Raw genomic sequence first — 18,285 nt, forward strand, 5'->3', positions numbered from 1 at the left:
AGACATCTTAAAACAACCCCTTAAAACAGCCCCAGTCTTGCTGTCAGTGAGTTAGATGCAATCTTACAGATTATTTTATATATATGTATATATAACAGATATCTGGTTCATATATGTTTCATTAGCAGTTCAGCCTCTGAAAATGTGGTTTAATAGGGTAGGCAGACAGGTACGATGCAAGCTGTTTCAAAAACCTTCATCAGGCTGGCTTATGTGAGTCTGAAGGCACTACTGTAGGGTTCTCAGTACTTGACAGTTAATCAGCACTCTTGCTCATCATACATGCAAAACTTATGGATTTCCTTTTCTTGTAAGTAGCCTGCTGCTGTGCAGATGGATGCAGCCTGAAGTATGCCCCATGGATGAAATATGCACTTAGTCAGAATGTCATCATTTCTCCTGAGTGTGCTACTGATGATTACAATGGTGTGTTCACACACTGTATATCATTCAGCCACTGGTGATCAGCATCAGTGTCAGTACAGCGGTTCTGTTCCCATGAACAGTTTTATGACTGATTTCCAAAGACACTGCTAGAACAATGCTAAACACTTCCGAAAAATCCCACTGTTGAAATGTCTGTGTACTTACTGATGTCCAGATGGGAGGTGAGTTTTTTCTGGTTTAAAACTTGGGAAATCAAGTTATTGTATCTATTTGCTTGGTTCTTATAATATGCAGTCTTCTTTCATGTGCCTGCTATTGAAGGACTGTGAGGATCCTTATATTAGGACTGTAGTGGTTTGCCTTAGAAAGATAATATAAATCTGTATCCTGATTTTCTTGAAGTGAGGGCAAATATGAACCCTATTAGTCCAATGCAGGATACATGGAAAGTGCTGGTCTGTATATCTGAAGTTCCAGTATGGCACAGTACTACATGCAAGCCATTTCCGTCCAGAAGTTACAGGTCACAGACTCTTGTCAGTCTTTGCTGGGAAAGATCCTTTAGCTGTAAACCTAGGGTAGCCCCAGGCTTAACAAGAGGAGTTGGGTTGTGCCATGACCAGCTGCTTGTTTATAGTACCTCCTCAGGCTGGTGGAACATTTCTCAGGACCAAGCATTTTGAGCTCTCCTGTCATCTCCTGCACCAGGAATGCTGGTTATCCTCTGTCTGCTGAGTTCCCATAAATGTCACTGGCAGCACCAGCTTCCCTTTTATGGAGCAGCAGCTTTCCTAGAACACAATTGCACTGGAACGCAAACATCTTCCTGTTGGAATCACTGCTGTTCATCTGTAAATAAAGCCAAGATTTTTTTTTATGTGTTTTTAAGTAAGTTGGGTGTGTAAATCTATATTTAGGAACCCAGTTGAGTAGCCTTTTTTCCTAAGCAGCTGCTAACCACTCAAATGTACTTATTTTTTCAGCCACCTTTAAATTCTAATCCCTGCTGAACTTGGAGATTATCTGAGAGAAGCAGAGCCAGCAGGCCTAACTCCTTCCAAGTCCTTGGGGCTAGCATTTCTAGTTGCCTACCACAGGCTCTCAGAGACCCCCAACTAATAAGAGATTCCCAGGAGCAATGACTGGAGTGGAATTTAGACAAAGTCTGGACTTGTGTCAGCTAACCAGTTTGTTGCAGCAGCTGATGACAGCTTGAGCACAGGGCTGCCCCTGCCAGACTATTCCCTGTCTTTTGGTGGGGGCCAGGAAGGTACATGATGTAGGATGACAGCAGACTCTGCACCACAGGCACTCTGCAGGGGATTCTGCAAGCACAGCAGCATGAGGATGATCATGCAGTGTTGGACCAGGCCTGAGAGTTCAATGAAGCCCTTTGCATGGGTGTAAGAGAGAGCAGAAATGGGTATGTAGTATTGTTTTCAGTGCCTTGATTTGGAAAAATAATTGATCAGCAGTTTTTGTAATTAAATGGACACTTGGATTTTTATATTCCCAGAGAAGCACAGTTAGATAAAAGGAGGGGAAACGTTTAATCTGGGTATCAACCTATTCCAGCAAACCAATCCTTTTCAAGAGGGTCTAAAACCCCATACCAGGTGAAGGCAGTGTGCTGTGAAGCACAGGAAACACTTGCATGGAAGCATCTCTTACAAGGGCTTATGATCTTACTTTTATTTCTGAATGCAAATGAGAGTGCTGCAAGTTTCTTTATATAAACATGTTAACATATGTATTTACACATATACAAAAAGAACACCACCATGTTAACTTCATGGAAGCTCACCCGCTGATCTTTTCGGTAAGAGGTAATCACACACTGGCCTGTTAAGACATTGTAATTGCACACCAAGTAATTACATTTGGAAGCTTCTGCTTCAATTTAACCCAGTCATTACTATTTTTTCAAGGGGGCTTGTGAGCTAAAATTGTTATAAATGGCAACCAGCCCAGTGGCTCAGCAGCAAAACAAGGCTCTGTCATGCTGGAGACCCCAGTTCAAGGACAGACAAAGTGTCTTGGGCATTCAGCCAATGCACACTAGCTGTGCTCCAGCAATGGCAGGGCAGCTTTTTGTCAGGAGAAGGGGCCAGTGAGTAATCCCAATCACTTAGCTGAAATGTGATGCTACCAGATGTAGGGGCCACCACAGCTTGAACCCTGCCCTCACAGCCACAAAGAAAGGATATTAAATACATACCAATGGGGAGGAAGAGCCATGAAAATGTGGAGGAAAAATGTGTAGTAAAATCTTTCCTGCGCTTTAATTGCAACTTTGGCATTCTCTGAAGGATACGTGACTAAGAAAGCAAATCCACCGTTATATTTGCAGACACTTCAGTTAACTGATACAATTGTTAGCTGAACCTTGGGAAGAGAGCAGTCAGGGGTTAGTATGGCCTCTGCATGGGACTGATTTAAAAGAGCAAGAACAACATCCCGTATGGGCACAAGGAACTTACCTTGAACAAGTACCTCAAATAAAACAAAAATATCTTGAACAAATTATCTTGAAAAATTACCTTGAACAAAGCCATATTTTGAATGTTAACCAACAAAAGGCAGATGAGAATCTGGTCCATGTACTTACAAGGAGGGGAGAGGGGGTATACTGACCATATAAAGCTGAAACTGTGGGCTGTTCAATAGACCCAAGCCAGTGAAAAAGCTCCCAGTGAAAAGAAGGCATTGTGCTGTTAATGACAACATACAACCCTTCACTTCAGCATCATTGAAGAATGATGTTTAAAATGAATGGTGTGAATGTTCAGAAAAATGAATGTTTTTCTGCTTTTGTACTGTACAGAATTTGGTACTGATGCAAAATACATGTTTGCATTGAAACCCAAAAGCTATAGAACTGACAGGTGCACTTAAACTACTCAAAAGTTGTATTAGCCACATTTATGGAGAACTAAAGAATTGTTCATAAAATGTAGAGCTAATTTTAATTGCTTTATTTGCCTTAGGTGTTCAAGATGCAGACACTTCTGTATGGAGTACTAGAACTACATCCCACCCTTTAGACACTGTTACCTCTAGGCCTGAAAATCTGCTGAAGAGTAGCACAGAGATGTTCATCAGAAATGTGACTGAACACTTCAGTAAAAATCTCATTGAAAACCTCTACTTTGACTTGAGATCTGCAGTAACAGAGAAAGCCTGGATTCCAACCACTACTAGTCAATATTCTAGCACTACAGAAGAGGTAAGGCAGAAGAATTATTGATTTTTATTAAGCCTGCTCCACTCTGTGGAGCCTGACAGCTATTGCACGTGGATGTTTTATGGCCTAAAAGAAGCCAGCTATGGCCTAAAAAAAGCCAGCTAGAGGACTAAGCTTTGTTCTATATTTTGATGGGATGCTTTGCTCATGCTGACAGTGCCCTTTGCTAGAAGCACAGCTGCAGAATAATTCTGCCGCTTCCGTACAGCAGAATCCTGGTGTGCACAATGCATTGGGAAAGTCTCTACACTTGAGGGAAGTGTTCAGTATATGCGAGAAGCAGTGAAAGCAGTATCTGTTCTCAGGGACTTGGGCTCTGCCACTGGTTTGTTGCATGACATGAAGGTCCAGCTCTAATTACCTTCTAAGAATTGCAGTATGTTTTACGACCTTATTTAGGATAATTGAGTCCTAAAATTACATACATGTTTTACAGATCAAAGCAAGTGAATTGGAAGGCTTCAGCTTGCTTTACAAGCAACCCTGGCCTTGACCTTGGTCAGATTGTCTACCGACTGATAGGTAGAGTGGGGACACACAGCCACTTCTTGATCTCTGCTCTGTCCAGCCACAAACAGCCCTAGCAGAGGAGGGGAACAGGGATGACAGCCCCATCCAGAGGAGGAGCTACCACTGGGCATTTAGTACCTCCACATCAGTTTCCAAAGTCTTCCTTTTCTGCAAGGCACAGTTAAGTAGTGGGCATTCAGTACCTCCACATCCTTTTATGAAAGGCACAGTTAAGTAATGTGAGAACAAACCTGGAATCACCACTGGCAAAATGTGCACAGACAATTAGAGCTAAAGCACACAGGAAATTATTAGTCACTGTATCGCTATCAACACACAGTGGTTTGGAACTGAAAATCCCTAAATTCTCTATGGCTTTTTCTCCAGAAGAGCACACTGCAGTCAGTATATTGGGGCAAACATGTTGTTTCAGTTACTACTCTGGGTGTCAGTGTTACTGTGGATAAGACTAAGAAATGTGGTTTTTATTTGGGAGTAATCTGTACAATCTGGTATGAACAACATTGCTAGAGACAGGGAGAAAGAAGAAGCAGCATCACCAGGCCTATGTTGACCCAAATAACCAACTCAAAAGTTTAAGAAGCCTGACATTGCTGTTGTAGGGGAAGGGATTGAGCCAATGATGGATGCACTGCACACTGTTCCATAGCTGATGGAGACAGTTCTTTTAAAATATGATTATTCCGGCTTGGTGCAGGCAGGTTGAGCTTATTTCCCTATCCCCTCCGTTCATGTGCACAGAATACTAGTCTCTTCGAAATGGAAATGTCCTATATAATCCGATATTACTCAAACTGCCTCCAGCACTCCTCCTAAATAAACCCACCAGTGCTAGAGAAATGGTACCATGGTACCACAGGTACTACCTCCTGTGTTTCTACCACAGTTCACATCCTGATTGACGTGATTTGTACTGAGCAAGTTGCTTAGGTCAAAGCTTCCAAACCAGAATCCTGATGATAACCACTCTAAGCATATGAAAAAATGAAACAACCCAAAACATTAATATCTGTCCCTTAGAGCCTCCAGCCAGATCTGGACATTTGAATCTAGATACACCAACTTAGACACACTAACTTAAAATCTTTGGCCTTCATCTCTGTTCCCCTGTCTTTAAGTGTAAGCACCAAGTATTGTTGTAGGAGGACAATACCTTCTATGAACTGCATTTGCCTGGGATAGGTCCTCTTGTTTGCAGAAGAAAAGCCTTGATGTTATTTGGCTGTGAGCATACCCATTGCAGGCGGGAAGGGGGACGGAAAGTGGTAACACTTCAATTGGACAAAATGTTTGGTTTAGAGCAGCCTTGGTCTTCAAGTAAAATGCAGCTTGCACTTTCAAACCATGACAAAAGCTATGCAAAGCCCATTTCCTTTTGATTAGAGAGACGCAGAGAAAGAGGTTGGTGTTAAAAAAAAAGTCAGGAAACCTTGGGAAAGTGCCTGAAAGGGACTTTGGAACCTGCTATTAGAGACACGTCTGGCCACTCCAGAAACTCACTTCCAGTTCTCTTTTCTTTTTTCTTTTTTAATTAGTTTCTTGGCTTGCTGCACAGATCAGTAAGTGTTAAAGGCTGTGTGACTGCTGATTTGCTAAGAGCTCATTTATTCAATACCAGTCTGGAAATAATCACTCGTATTATGTTGGCTACTCTATATAAATATATTCCTACCAGTGACTGACGGACCCCTCCTGTTTTATTCCAGTGCTGGCATAGACATCTGTGTCAGATCTTAACCTTACAGCAGCTTTATGTCCAAGAAAAGGCAGGTTACTCTGAATGTTGTCATTTTCAGAGAGGGGTTTGAAGTAATTCAAATGTCCTGATAAGCATTCAGATTTGCTCCCCTCCAGTGCTGGAAAAATGTTGGTGTGGTTTATGCCATTAGGTCCAAAACCCACAATCATCTAAAGATGAATTTACACTGTAAAACTCTCTCACATTACAAGACACCTGTGTCATTTTAGTCCTAGTTTAGGTTTGATGCACACATCTTGTGTTTTCCATAGATGGTTTATCGCTGCACTAGCTCTTTGGGGCACAGTCTCTCCTGTTGTCTGAAGTATGTAAATCATCTCTTCCAATGAGAGATCTTGTTCTGCAATGGTCTTGAGGATGGCATAATAATCAACACATATCCTCACTTAAGGTGATGTTCACAGTTATTAACCATCCCGAGCTTTGCAGAGTAAAGCCCAAAACTGTCAGTGCCATGTCCCTAGGGCCAGTCAAGGGGCTCCACTGGGACAGAGGAAGCTTTCCACGAGTGCTCACACCTTCGATTTCTGAATGGAAGAATAAGAGCTAAGGTTTTTTCATACACTGGTATCTTGCTTGACAGGCTGATGCCTGAAAAATCCTATGGCAGCGGATCCCCTAAAAGGCAGACTAATGTTTGTAAGCCCTAGCACCTTTTTCTCCCTAAAATGGGACAAAAGTGAAACAGACATGGTACTGAATTTGCTTGAGGTCCTGCTTTTAAAAGTTAAAAACCCATGTGCACCATACAGTACAAAAAGATGCGGAAAAGTGCCATTCCCATAGAAGAAAGTAAATTCCTCCCCCTTTATGCAACCTCAGATTTATCCCATGGCTGCTAGATTTTGCCTATTTGAGCTTCTGAAGGTCTGAAACACTTCTGTCTACTTTTCTTTTCCCTCACATACACGTTGAGTACACATTAGGCTGAAACCTAAACAGGAAGGAAATGGGCATGCATGGCAGAAACAGAGCTGTGCCGTGGCTGCAGCTATTTCAAAGTCGTGCACAGTTGAATACAGGGATACTTTCTTGCTTTCTGTTGGGTGTGTAGGGACTCTCATTGCTGCAGTGGCTCTGGCTGTGGTGCTGCCGGGCCAGGGAGATGGATATCTTGGTGGTCTGCAGCTAACCCCTAAAGACATGAGTGTTTGGGACATGGGAGCTGGAATGGCACTTCAGTGGTGGCTGAGGCTATGAGGAGGGTGAGCCTGGAGATGGGGTGAGAGTGAGAGGTGGCAGGCATGAGGAGAAGCGGACATGTGAGGAGAGGTTGCCCATCAAGCAAGGCAGGTGTGAGGCAAGGCAGGCAGGAGGTGAGGCAAACATGAGACAAGGCAGCTCTGAGGCGAGGCACACACGAGGAGAGGCAAGGCATCGTCGTGAGGTGCAGCCGGCGTGAGGCAAGAGCGCTGCCGGCACCCCGCTGCCTGAGGGGCCTTCATGAGCCCGGAGGAACGCGGGGAGAGAAAACCCGGGGGACCGACATCGGGAGGAAGCGGCGAGGCAGGAAGGGAGGTGGGGTGGGAGAGGAGTCGGGAGGAAGGTGGGACCCACAAGGAGCACGGGGCGGCACCCCGGAGCCGGGGGGCGCGGGGGAGCGGCAGGTCCCGGGTTGCCGCGCTTCGCCCCCTGCAGCGAGAAGCGAGGAAATCGTCTCTTGATTGCGGAAGTCGGCGGGAAGGGCGCCGGCAGAGTCAGCCCGGGTCAGAATGGCAGCGTGGGAAGCGGCGGCCGCTCCCCCGCCTCCTCCGCTCCTCCTCAGCCGCGGGCGGGCGGGCGGCGGGCAGCCCCCGCACCCCACCCCGGTGGCAGGAGGCGGCGAGGCGGCCGGGGCAGCCCCGAGCGCATGCAGCAAGCGGGCGGCCCGGCAGAGGGCTCGGCGGCCGCCGCGCGGAGCCCGGCGGGGAGCGGGGGGCCCCCGGGGTCCGCCGCGGCCACTTCGCTTCTCAGTACCCCCCAACCCCACCCCTGCCGCCCCCCTTCCTCCCCTCCCTTCCCCGCGGGGGTTTTCGGGGTTAAAATCCATCTGCGATGCTGAGCTATGGAGCGGGATTCGCCCTGTGGACGGCGCTGGCCCTGACCAAGGTGAGCGGCTGCAGGGGGTGGTGCGGGGTCGCCCCTCGCAGGTCCCAGCCGAGCCCTCGAGCACGGGATGTGAAGGATGGAGGGGCGAGCGCCCGGGGGACACTGATGGCTGGCGGAGCCCGGCGGGTCCCTCAGAGCATTCCCGCTGTTCGCAGGCCGTGCCGGGGGAGGCGGAGGGATGCAGCGCCAACCTGACGGAGCGGCGCGTCGCCGGGCAGAGCGTACGGCTGCGGTGGGACGCCGCGGGCAGAGCTTGCAACTTCAGCCTGAGCGGGCGCTCCGAGGACGGGGAGGCGGTCGGCTGCCAGCCCGCCCCGACGGGCAACGGCTCCTACGGCTGCACCGTTCGGGGCCTGGCGGCCGGCACCTGGTACCTGCTCCGCATCGAGCCGCTCGCCGCTGGGGATGCTGTCAACATCTCCGTGCAGACAGGTATGGGAGGGGGGCGCGGCAGGTGCTCGGGGGGGACCCCGGGCTTTTCCATCCAGGCCCCTTGCTTCGGCTGGCTGCGGCAGGAGGTGGGCAGTGCATTTACAGCTGCGGTAAACCTGCAATCTTAGCTGGACGTAGCTGTCCTGTGCTTGAGTTCTCGTTATGCTGCTGCCAGAAATAACTACTGCCAAAGGTTAACCCATCAGGCTTGAAAGGAGAAGGTGCTGTGAGGAGACTGGGTCAGTGCTGTGCATGTGCTTCTGCCACTTTCTTGAGCTGCCATCCAGCAGAATATAAGAAGTAGTAGCCCATAATGATTTGTGCTCATGAAAACGTATTGGCTTCATAGTTCCTCAGGTGGTAGTTTATTTACTGTGTTTAAAGTACAGCCTATTTCATGACAGGTAGATCCAGTTCAAGGATAACTTACTATTTCAGCCCATTTTTTGTACTTTTATTCTAACCGGAGTCTGAAAGTCAGAAAGTAAGGCTGAAATGTCTTGCTTGCATGTTTTCCTTAAATACAACCAGTGAGGTGTTGCAATGTACAGTTGTGTGCAGAGCACTTACAGTGTCACACCCATGGCTGGCTGTAAAAATGTCCCAGCAGCTTGACAGAGTTCTGTCTTTCCTTGCCCCCTTTCCGCATGCCTGTTTGTGCGTGCATGTGAACAGCTCAGCTGCGAAGCTGTGCATGACATAGAGCCACCATCTGCAGTGATGAAACCGAGCTCTTTCTACCTGTATTAGTGTTTCTTTTAAAGACGATGAAATGCAGTGTTGTCCAATCGGACCATCACTAAATACCTCCCTGGTTTACTCCTTAAGTGTTAGTTTCTGAGAGGTACTTTGCAGTCGTAGTATCGAAGATTGCAACAGACAAATACTTAACAATTACTTGTTCAGAGACATTGTCTGCTGCCAGACCCTTTTCACTGCATTAACCACAGAAATGCATTAAATACCTTTCATTGATTTGCTTTGATAACTCAAGTTTAAAAAAGTCTAGCAGCAAGTCTTCTGGTGTAGCTGTACAGTAAGCACAAGTAAAAATGAGTAATGGTTTCTATGCAGACAGTGATTTAAATGTCATGCATCATGCCAACTGTTTTCAATATTGATGACTTGTAATTTGAAAATTGAATGAATAGATCAACTGTTATCAGTGTGACAGGTATAAGTCATTGTTACTAGATAGTAGAGATCTATTGTCGAACACTTATGAAGAAGCAGATACCACTTTAGTCTGCATTTTGATTAATACATTATCATTTGACAGTAGCTTATACATGTAATTTAAGATTTTTTTATCAGTAAATAGATTTTTCAAGGCTGCAGGATAAAAGTGCATGGAAGCAACTGCTGTTTATAGTCATATTATGTAGCTGAGCTGACATCAGTGTGAAAAGACTGATTAAAGTTTAGGTTGAAACACTGCAAATTAATGGACCATAGTTGAAGTGAGATTTGTGTTTGGGTTTTGGACGTCAGAGATTATTCAAAAGCGTAAAATAAGAATAGAGGAACTGTAGAGGTTTCCTGCAAAGATTTCTCCATGGTTACTTGCTTTTCTTGATTTCATCACATCAGTTGCATTGCTTGATGGAGTTCAAAACACGTTGTCAATCTATTTATTATTTATATATTGTTCCAACATTCATCTTTATTTTTTTCTAAAGAATATGTAGGATTTGTTATGCCTGTCAACAACCCATATTGTATTGTTAATACCATGCATTTCAGTGCAGAATGAGTGAGGATTATTCCTCTGTATGTTTCCACTAGGGGCAGCATTTTAAACCAGTTTTCTGGAAGCTCTTTTTCACCTGTTCCTTTGTAACTTGATGGCAGTAATTTTGTTTTACGACCTACTGAGCCTGACTGTCCATAGGCATGTGTTCCTGGAAACTATCCTGTGAATATGGAAGTATGTGCAATATTTTCAACCATATTGTAAACAGATTTCCCACTCATTTGAATGGTAGCGGAACTGAGCCATCTAAAAATACGATGTCTGACCTTGGTACTCAGTGAGGTTCCTTTCCTGAGCTCTTTGTCTAAGACAGATAGGCTAAGCTGTCCTTTGCAGGTGCCCAGCTTTCTCCACTGACCACAAAATGAGTCTAGGTTCAACCAGGCACCTGAAGTCTAGGTGATTGTAGTTAAGTGAGAGGAATCCCATCTCATCTGTTTACTTTTGCAAAATGAGGTTTTGAACATCTGTCTTGTCTTGATATGGTAAAGGTACACAGATAAAGCTGCAGATTCATTTATATACCTAATTTGGAAACTTTAACTTTTTGCTTATATTCAGTCCTGTTAAAATTTTCATGTGCTCATTCCTGTTATGAGTTCAGTTTTCATCATGTTTCTTATACAGAGTGCTGGAGTAGCCCATAAAATCCAAAATATTTTGTTAAATTTTGAGTATGATCTTTTCTGACGAAGGAATTAAGGTGAAAGTGATGCATAATGCATACCACAGTTGCAGCTGTAATGTGAAGGCTTGGAGAGGACGAAATCCCTGAGTTAATTTGGCCTTCTGAGTATTGGATTTCACATTAAAATCATAGTTATGTCAATGAGTTAAGTCTATCTTGTTTGCAAGTTTGATATTCCAATGGAGTAAGTTCACAGCTCATCATGACTTCATAAACTCTCAAGTAACACCAGACCCTTTGTGAATCTTTGAGCAGAGAAGCAGCTTCTATTTCACTTGTGGATCCATAGATCTGAAATCTAAAAATGTATGGATACTGATACAATAATTTGCACCAGTCCACTAAGGTGGAGCCTCTTTACTAAAAAAATTTTGATCTATGTCAATTTAAAATGCCAAGTATTTAATCCTCTAGAGCAGAACTAAAATAGGTCCTCCAAAATAATGGAAAATACAGTCATGTATATAGTGTCTAAGGCAGGTATACACATGCAAACACATATACAGTGTTGGCAGTTGTGCTATTTTGGTAGAATAGGAAATGAAGAAAAAGCTGATAACATGACTTATCAGCTCTGAGCTACAGATAAATTTTCCACTGCAAACCTGAGATTACAGATGTTAGTAGGGATAAGTCTGTATATTTGTTTCACATTCATATTTACCATTTTTTATATTTTTTAATATATACGTACATAAACCAGCACATAAACCCATACAACTAGTCAGCATGCGTGACATTGTAAAGTTGGGACAATGCATGCACCTGTCCGTCCTTTTGTATTATTGTCTTTGTTGTTCCTAGTAAAACTGTTTCTGTGACTGAGAGTGACTCCATGACAAAATTTGGTAGGGTTGTGTCTTTCTCAATTTCAGATAAAATACTTTTTAAGTTGTCAACTCTCCAAATGTCTGTGTACCAGCATAACTGTGTATTTCAGTAGTGTATTTTCAGTGAATGACTAGCTCTTTAATTAAAATTCTAGTTAATAGTATATAAACAGATCCTAATTACCATTAAATTTATCATTTGAGATTTGAAATTGAGATTTGAAATACTGGTCTTGACAGCCATGAAGAACAACTTGGCAATTGCCCTGCTTTCAAATATGTCTTCTACAGTATGCTTACAAATGCCTTTTTCAACATTGTTTTCTAAAAATATATTGTAGTGATACAGTATGTTATATATACATAGTCCAAACCACCTGTACTAAGAACACTAACAGGTAAATCACTTTTTGTCAGTAAACTGCTCAATATTTTAATGAAAAGAGGCTAAAAAAACCTACCTTTTAAAACACAGACTGGTAGAGTGTTTTTCCCCTGCAATATGTAACTCTCTAAATGCCAGAAGCATGGCTTGGCCATGTGTTCAGTCCTGTAAATTTCAAATTATTTGGGACAAATCTGATTTGTTAGCCATCTGTAGGAACAACTACTGTGACATGGCTCTGACTATAGGCTGTATAATCCTATCATCCATAATCATGTAATGGTTATGATCGTTTACTCAAAACGCAGAGTACAAGAAGAAAATAAATTACCATCTTCTAAAGATTTTCTAGGTTGAATATCATCCCTCCAGAAAGTGTATTGGAACTTAATAAAGGCAGTGAAATCAACCCTCTTCACTTACTTATTCGTCAGAAGAGTCCTTGTGAAGTAGGTTACTGTTTCATGAATAGAGAAAACTAGGAAAAAATGGAAAATTTGGTATGAAGATTGCTGAGACTGGCAGAAATTCCTTGTTACTGAGTCCTAGGCTTGTATCTTTGTCATGTTTATAGGGTTTTTTTTTCTCCTGCATAAGGCAGGAGTGTTTCTGTGCTTGGAGGCTGCATCTAGGAGTCATGTCACTGGGATGGGACATAAACCTGTCTATCATTTCTATAAAATGTATCTGTAGCAGCTCTGCACAGAAGGTATATCCTCTTCCCAAAAAGTGGATGGGGGTGCAGTATAACTCAACATTAAGTCTTCTGTAAGATTCCTTTGAAACCAGGAGACATTAATCCATATAGTATCAAATGGTATAAAAATATCTTTGTGAAAATATTTTATTTCTGTGATATATCAGTATTGTATCATTGCCAGCAGAGACTTGTATAACAATGTAAATGGCTTTTTAAGTGTTTGTTTCCATCCAGGGCTCTTTCAGCCCAGGCACTTCCCAATCTCATTGTTCCTTTGTTCTAGCGGATGTACAAAGCACTGAGTGTTTTGTTTTCTGGACCAGATAGATTAGATAAAGTCTGAATTTCTGAACTTCACCTTCTAGGCACGCAACTCTTTTCTTTGCTAATTCACCTTAGAAGACAGATTACCCAGGACAGTATAATCGCTTCTAAAAATGTAGATTCACAAGTATAATCATATAAATGTGCATTCACGAGTATAATCTCTTCTAAAAATGTAGATGTCTTCTTTTTGTAGAATTTGGCAAATAATGCAGATTACAGTGTTGATTACTTTTGCAGGGCTAAAGAACAGTCAAACTTACTAGAACTTTGTCAGCAAATTAAACTTCGCAACAGTTATCATGACTGTTCTCTTGGTCAGTTAAATTAAAACTTTTTTCAGTTGTCTGTGCATCTGACCATATATAGCACTGGAATTTATTTCTGACTCCCAGAGTTTGACCTTTGTGATTAGAACAATTGCCTTCAAGGAACAAGATTATACCCCCACTATTCACTTTTGCCAACATAATAGTCTTTAGTGGCTTAGTATATATTATAGGTGGAGCTGGTAGTCAGACCTATTGTTAACATTTCCTGACACTTTTCATTAAAACCTGTTTCAATTGCTGTAACTGGGAGAAGTTTTAACTATTTGGCCTGAAGTTTGATGTACTTGGTCTTGAGATTTTTTTGTTTTTTGTTTTTTTTTCCAGACTTAAGCAGACTTAGTTTGACCTTTCAGAAAGAGTTCAAGAAAAGAAGACTTTTATGTATTGCTTTTGTTAATTTAATTTTTATCTCCTTTTGTGAAGAGCACTAGTATCTCTGTGGTCCGAAGCAGGAATCTGCATTTAAGCAGAGACCTGGGTTCACACAGTATTTTTCACAGTCATAAAATCACAGGATGGTTGAAGTGGGAAGGGACCTCTTGAGATCATCTAGTCCAAGCCCCCTGCTCAAGCTGGGCCTCCTAGAGCCAGTTGTGTAGCACCATATCCAAACAGCTTTTGAATGTCTCCAAGGGTGGACATATTGCCTTGAAATTCCTAATATATGTGACTGACAGAGCATACCACCAAAACCTGTCACCAATATGTACTCAGCAGAGTAAGAAGCAGTTAAATCCTCTTCACCATCCAGGCTTTGAATTAAAAACAGCTTAGAGGCTGCTAGCCCCGTGATATTCCTACTGCTGTATTTGTAGGGTAGGGGTAGGTTTGACTTGGCAGCTTTTACAGTCCAGTTTTTAATTATGTGATCTCACACTCTTTCATCTGCCTTGTTCAGGGAACCAGGCAGCAACGACTGGAATGGAAAAATGGTCTTATTCTTCTGTGTTTAAGGCATAGTTCATATGGAGACCTCGGTTGGCAGCCTGGAGGCACCATACACTCCCTGATGTCTTGTCTGATTCTAGGCGAGAGTATCACAGAGTGTACTCATGTGGAAGCCAAATTTAGTTATTAATTGTTGGTAAACCTTTATTCTTTATCTCCCCAACTTGTGAATGCTTGAGTTTGCTGCTTTGTGTTGTTTTACAATACCTTTTTAATATGCAATTTCTTAACCTTATTGGGAGACATAAATGTCAATACCTTAGTGCATCAACAAGTAATATATTCCTTTGGATTTGCATGAAGTCTTGTGATGAAATACACCTGGAGTATACAAGCAGCAAGAGTCTTTCAATTTGGTTAATGTTTGCCAATACCTTTACAGTATATTGTATTTTACAGGTGATTTTACTTGAGAGCTCCTTAATAAACAACGTAATGGATGCTGAGATTTTTCTCAGAGGAATAGTCCCAATTAAATATAATTCCTAAAAGTTTATCCATCGTAGCGTTTGGAGTTATTTCAATTTATATGAACAATACTACAGCAGAGCAGAAGCGTATGCTTTCAGAATCTGTTTGAAGTGGTTGAAATTGGTACTAAAACCAAAACGTTGTTGCCCTCAAAAGTGTATAAATGCTCATGCTTTCTATTTGTAACTACAGATCCTTTATCGCCGCCTCATTTTGAAGTTAATAAGGAAAAAACTACATTCACAAGCTTGAAGGTTCAGTGGGAACCTTCCTCAGGAAAGGTGGACTGGTATAACCTGGTGTTATTTGATCATGATAATAAAAAGATACAAGAAGCCTCCATACCAGGAAGAATTTCAAAACCAGAAAATACTTTTTCTGGTCTCATCCCTGGGAATAAATACAACATTGTCCTCACTGCAGTTGCTGGAAATAAGAGTACCCCAGAACTTCACATAAGTGGATCTACAGGTAGGATTTTTTTTACTGTAGTTCATCTGAATAAAAGCATGGTATTTTTCAGTTCTGCATTTTGAAATTAACAAATATATGTAACTATTCTTCCTGGCAAGATATATATCTTTACATATATATGTCAGTAACTATTGATTGTAAGTAGAAAAAAGCAAATCTCTGACAAACATGAAGAGTTGTTTGCTAAGAATGCAGGCATTTTGTTATGGTGTATTTGGACATAAATTTGAGATTGGGTTTTCACTAACCCTAAAGAAACTCAACATATTTCAGAAGTAAATCTGTTTAAAATAGCTGAAATTGTGGTGATAACCATTAGGCCTTCAGCATGTGATTTTTTTTTTATATTATTCCAACAGTGCCATCCCCTGTGAAAAATATTCGGATTAGTGTCAAAACAGACACTATCCATGCTTCATGGTCTCCTGGCTCTGGGTACGTGGAACGTTACAGACTGCTTTTACTGGATAATCATGGTCCGGTTCATGAAGTTCACCAAGAAGATCCTCTGACCTCCTACACCTTTTCAGGACTTAAAGCAGGTCACCTCTATAACCTCTCTATCATAACCCAGGCTGCAGGTTTGGAGAGCAACAGTTTTCGAACAGTCAGGACAGGTATGATTTCAGAATTCATCACAACAGAGCAAGAAGCTAAGACCGTAGTCTTAATAATACCACAGGACATGTTAAAGAAAAATAAGTGATTTATATTAAAAGTGTATATTTGCAGACTTCAGTGGCTGAATTACCCTTGGCAGGTGTTTCTCTCCAAAGGCTATAGAGGGAATTAGAGACACCATAGGCTTATTTAGCTCCCTAAGTTAGTACTGCAGCAAAGTTAGCTGCTAAATTAGCTTCTAGGGTGTCTGCAGCTAACTGCTTAATGTAGGCAACTTCATTAAACATGTGAAGTTCGGTGTTAACAGTTTGAGCCAAAGTGCGCTAATATCACCTTGTATCTGTGAAAGAGGTCCATCTGACTCCTGTATGAACTTCGGTGAATTTAGGCAGTGTGTGGACTGGTTACTTCACAGTACTGAAAACAGTTTAGCTCCATGTTTCTTACTTAGCTGAGTGGGAGATCACAGAATCCCAAGGCCTGGAAGGGACCTCAAAAGACCCTCTAGTCCAACCCCCCTGCAAGAGCAGGGTAACCTAGAGTACATCACACAGGAACTTGTCCAGGCGGGCCTTGAATATCTCCAATGTAGGAGACTCCACAACCCCCCGGGCAACCTGTTCCAGTGCTCTGTCACTCTCACAGTAAAGAAATTTTTCCTGATGTTCACATGGAACCTTCTATGCTCCAGTTTACACCCATTGCCCCTTGTCCTAAGATGTAAAGCTTGTGAGTTTTGCAAGAAATAATTTCTGTGACTGCTTTTGTCTGGCTTTCAAAATAGCTGCACTTCTGAAAAAGAAGTGAAAAAAAACTAGAGTAGGTTAAGAATTTTAAAATTGGATGTTGGGTTGTTCAGTTATTTGGGTTTGGTTATTTTTTCACAGAGAAGTATTGATTTACAGAAGCAGAGTTTTAGAAATCATTTTTTTTTCCAGGAAGGTTTTTCAAGATAGAGTTCTGTGGTCATAAAGAGAAAGATAAAATAATACCCTGCTATAGTCCAATGGTTAAAACACTGTTGTAAGCAATAACAGGGTCATGCCTTTGCTTTCTTTAATTTCTAGTAAACGTAAGGTGCAGTTTCTCCTACAGAAATCTCATCATGTAAATATAATTTGACATTAAGTGAACAATATTGTGATATCTAGGACATGCAGATGACTGCTGTTGTCATCTATCATTGATCTGGGGATCATACTCTTGTTTCATTGTATTTCTTCAGATTTTTTTCTTTCTTCTTCTTGTGAGGTGCATAAACTTTAAATCTCAGAGGTTTTCTCAGAATATAAAAACGCTCCATCTATCTTGCAGCACAGTCCTCCATTTCATACCTAGCATGCCCAAACCCTTAGAAATGAAGATATTGGAGGTGGCTATGCTTTTCTTTTGATGGATCGCTTGAATGAAAGAGTTTGATTCCAATCCTACCAATCCAATTGGATTCCAATTCAGTTCTACACTGGTGTAAATCAGGCATAGCTCCAATAATGCTGTAGCGTTTACTCTGCAAAAATGTACGCAGGTATCTCTGTTCTTAGGAGCATGTGTTTGGTTTCGTAGTTAAAATGACTAGGGTGCAGACATGGCTAACAAATTTTCTATTCCATGAAACAAGAGTAGCGTTATGAGAGGTGTCACTCTTAGTAGTACAGTGTCTGAAACAGGGTTGGGTAGTTTCACTTTGACCAGATTTTGCCCTTTCACTGTTAAGGCAAAATCAATCATACTCCTCTCATAGAACTATTCAGAACCAAAACTTCACTATTACAGTTTGGAGGCAGCAAGTCTTATATGTTCTGTGGTGGAATTATTTTTATTCTCTTTTTTTTTTTTTTTTTTTTAGCCCCAGCTGAAGTCTTAGATTTGACAGTGACTAACGATGACAGCTCAGATGCTTTAAAAGTTAAGTGGCGAAGACCTTCAGGAAACCTCGATTTCTATAATATCACTCTGTCCCATCTTGGATCAGTTAAAGAAGTCAAAACTCTACAGCCACCAGTCACAGAGACTCACTTTGACAAGCTAACTCCAGGACGTCTCTATCAGGTTACTGCCCGCACAATCAGTGGTGAACTATTCACTGATCAGATGGCAACTGGCAGGACATGTAAGTCTTCTTCTGCTTCGGTAGGACCACTGTAACCAACATTATTTTTCCCTCCATTGGCCTTGTAGAAAATCGTTTTAGGAGACAAAATGATTTGGATTCCAGGCAAAATGAGATAAAAAGCACAATATTGTTCCAGGAGTACCCCTTCCTGACTTTCTGGCAACAGTTAATCTGGCAGCCAAAAGCAGCTCCAGCGTAGTTTGCA

At 42.1% G+C, this 18,285-nt stretch overlaps 1 protein-coding gene across 1 annotated transcript in view; it reads left to right on the plus strand.

The window, feature by feature from the left end:
* The window catches only part of PTPRB (protein tyrosine phosphatase receptor type B), a 58,961-nt gene that overhangs the window by 6,694 nt on the left and 33,982 nt on the right, over positions 1-18,285 (plus strand). Inside the window, exons 3-7 of the mRNA XM_057429351.1 lie at positions 3,375-3,613; positions 8,165-8,441; positions 15,065-15,343; positions 15,706-15,963; positions 17,814-18,077. Coding sequence (XP_057285334.1) covers positions 3,375-3,613; positions 8,165-8,441; positions 15,065-15,343; positions 15,706-15,963; positions 17,814-18,077 — 1,317 coding nt within the window. The remainder of the gene's footprint in view (positions 1-3,374; positions 3,614-8,164; positions 8,442-15,064; positions 15,344-15,705; positions 15,964-17,813; positions 18,078-18,285) is intronic.

Source organism: Pezoporus wallicus, unplaced genomic scaffold (genome assembly GCF_028554395.1).
Source record: "Pezoporus wallicus isolate ANWC-B61680 ecotype Strahan unplaced genomic scaffold, APGP_CSIRO_Pwel_v1 contig_5069, whole genome shotgun sequence".
NCBI classification, from domain to species: domain Eukaryota; kingdom Metazoa; phylum Chordata; class Aves; order Psittaciformes; family Psittacidae; genus Pezoporus; species Pezoporus wallicus.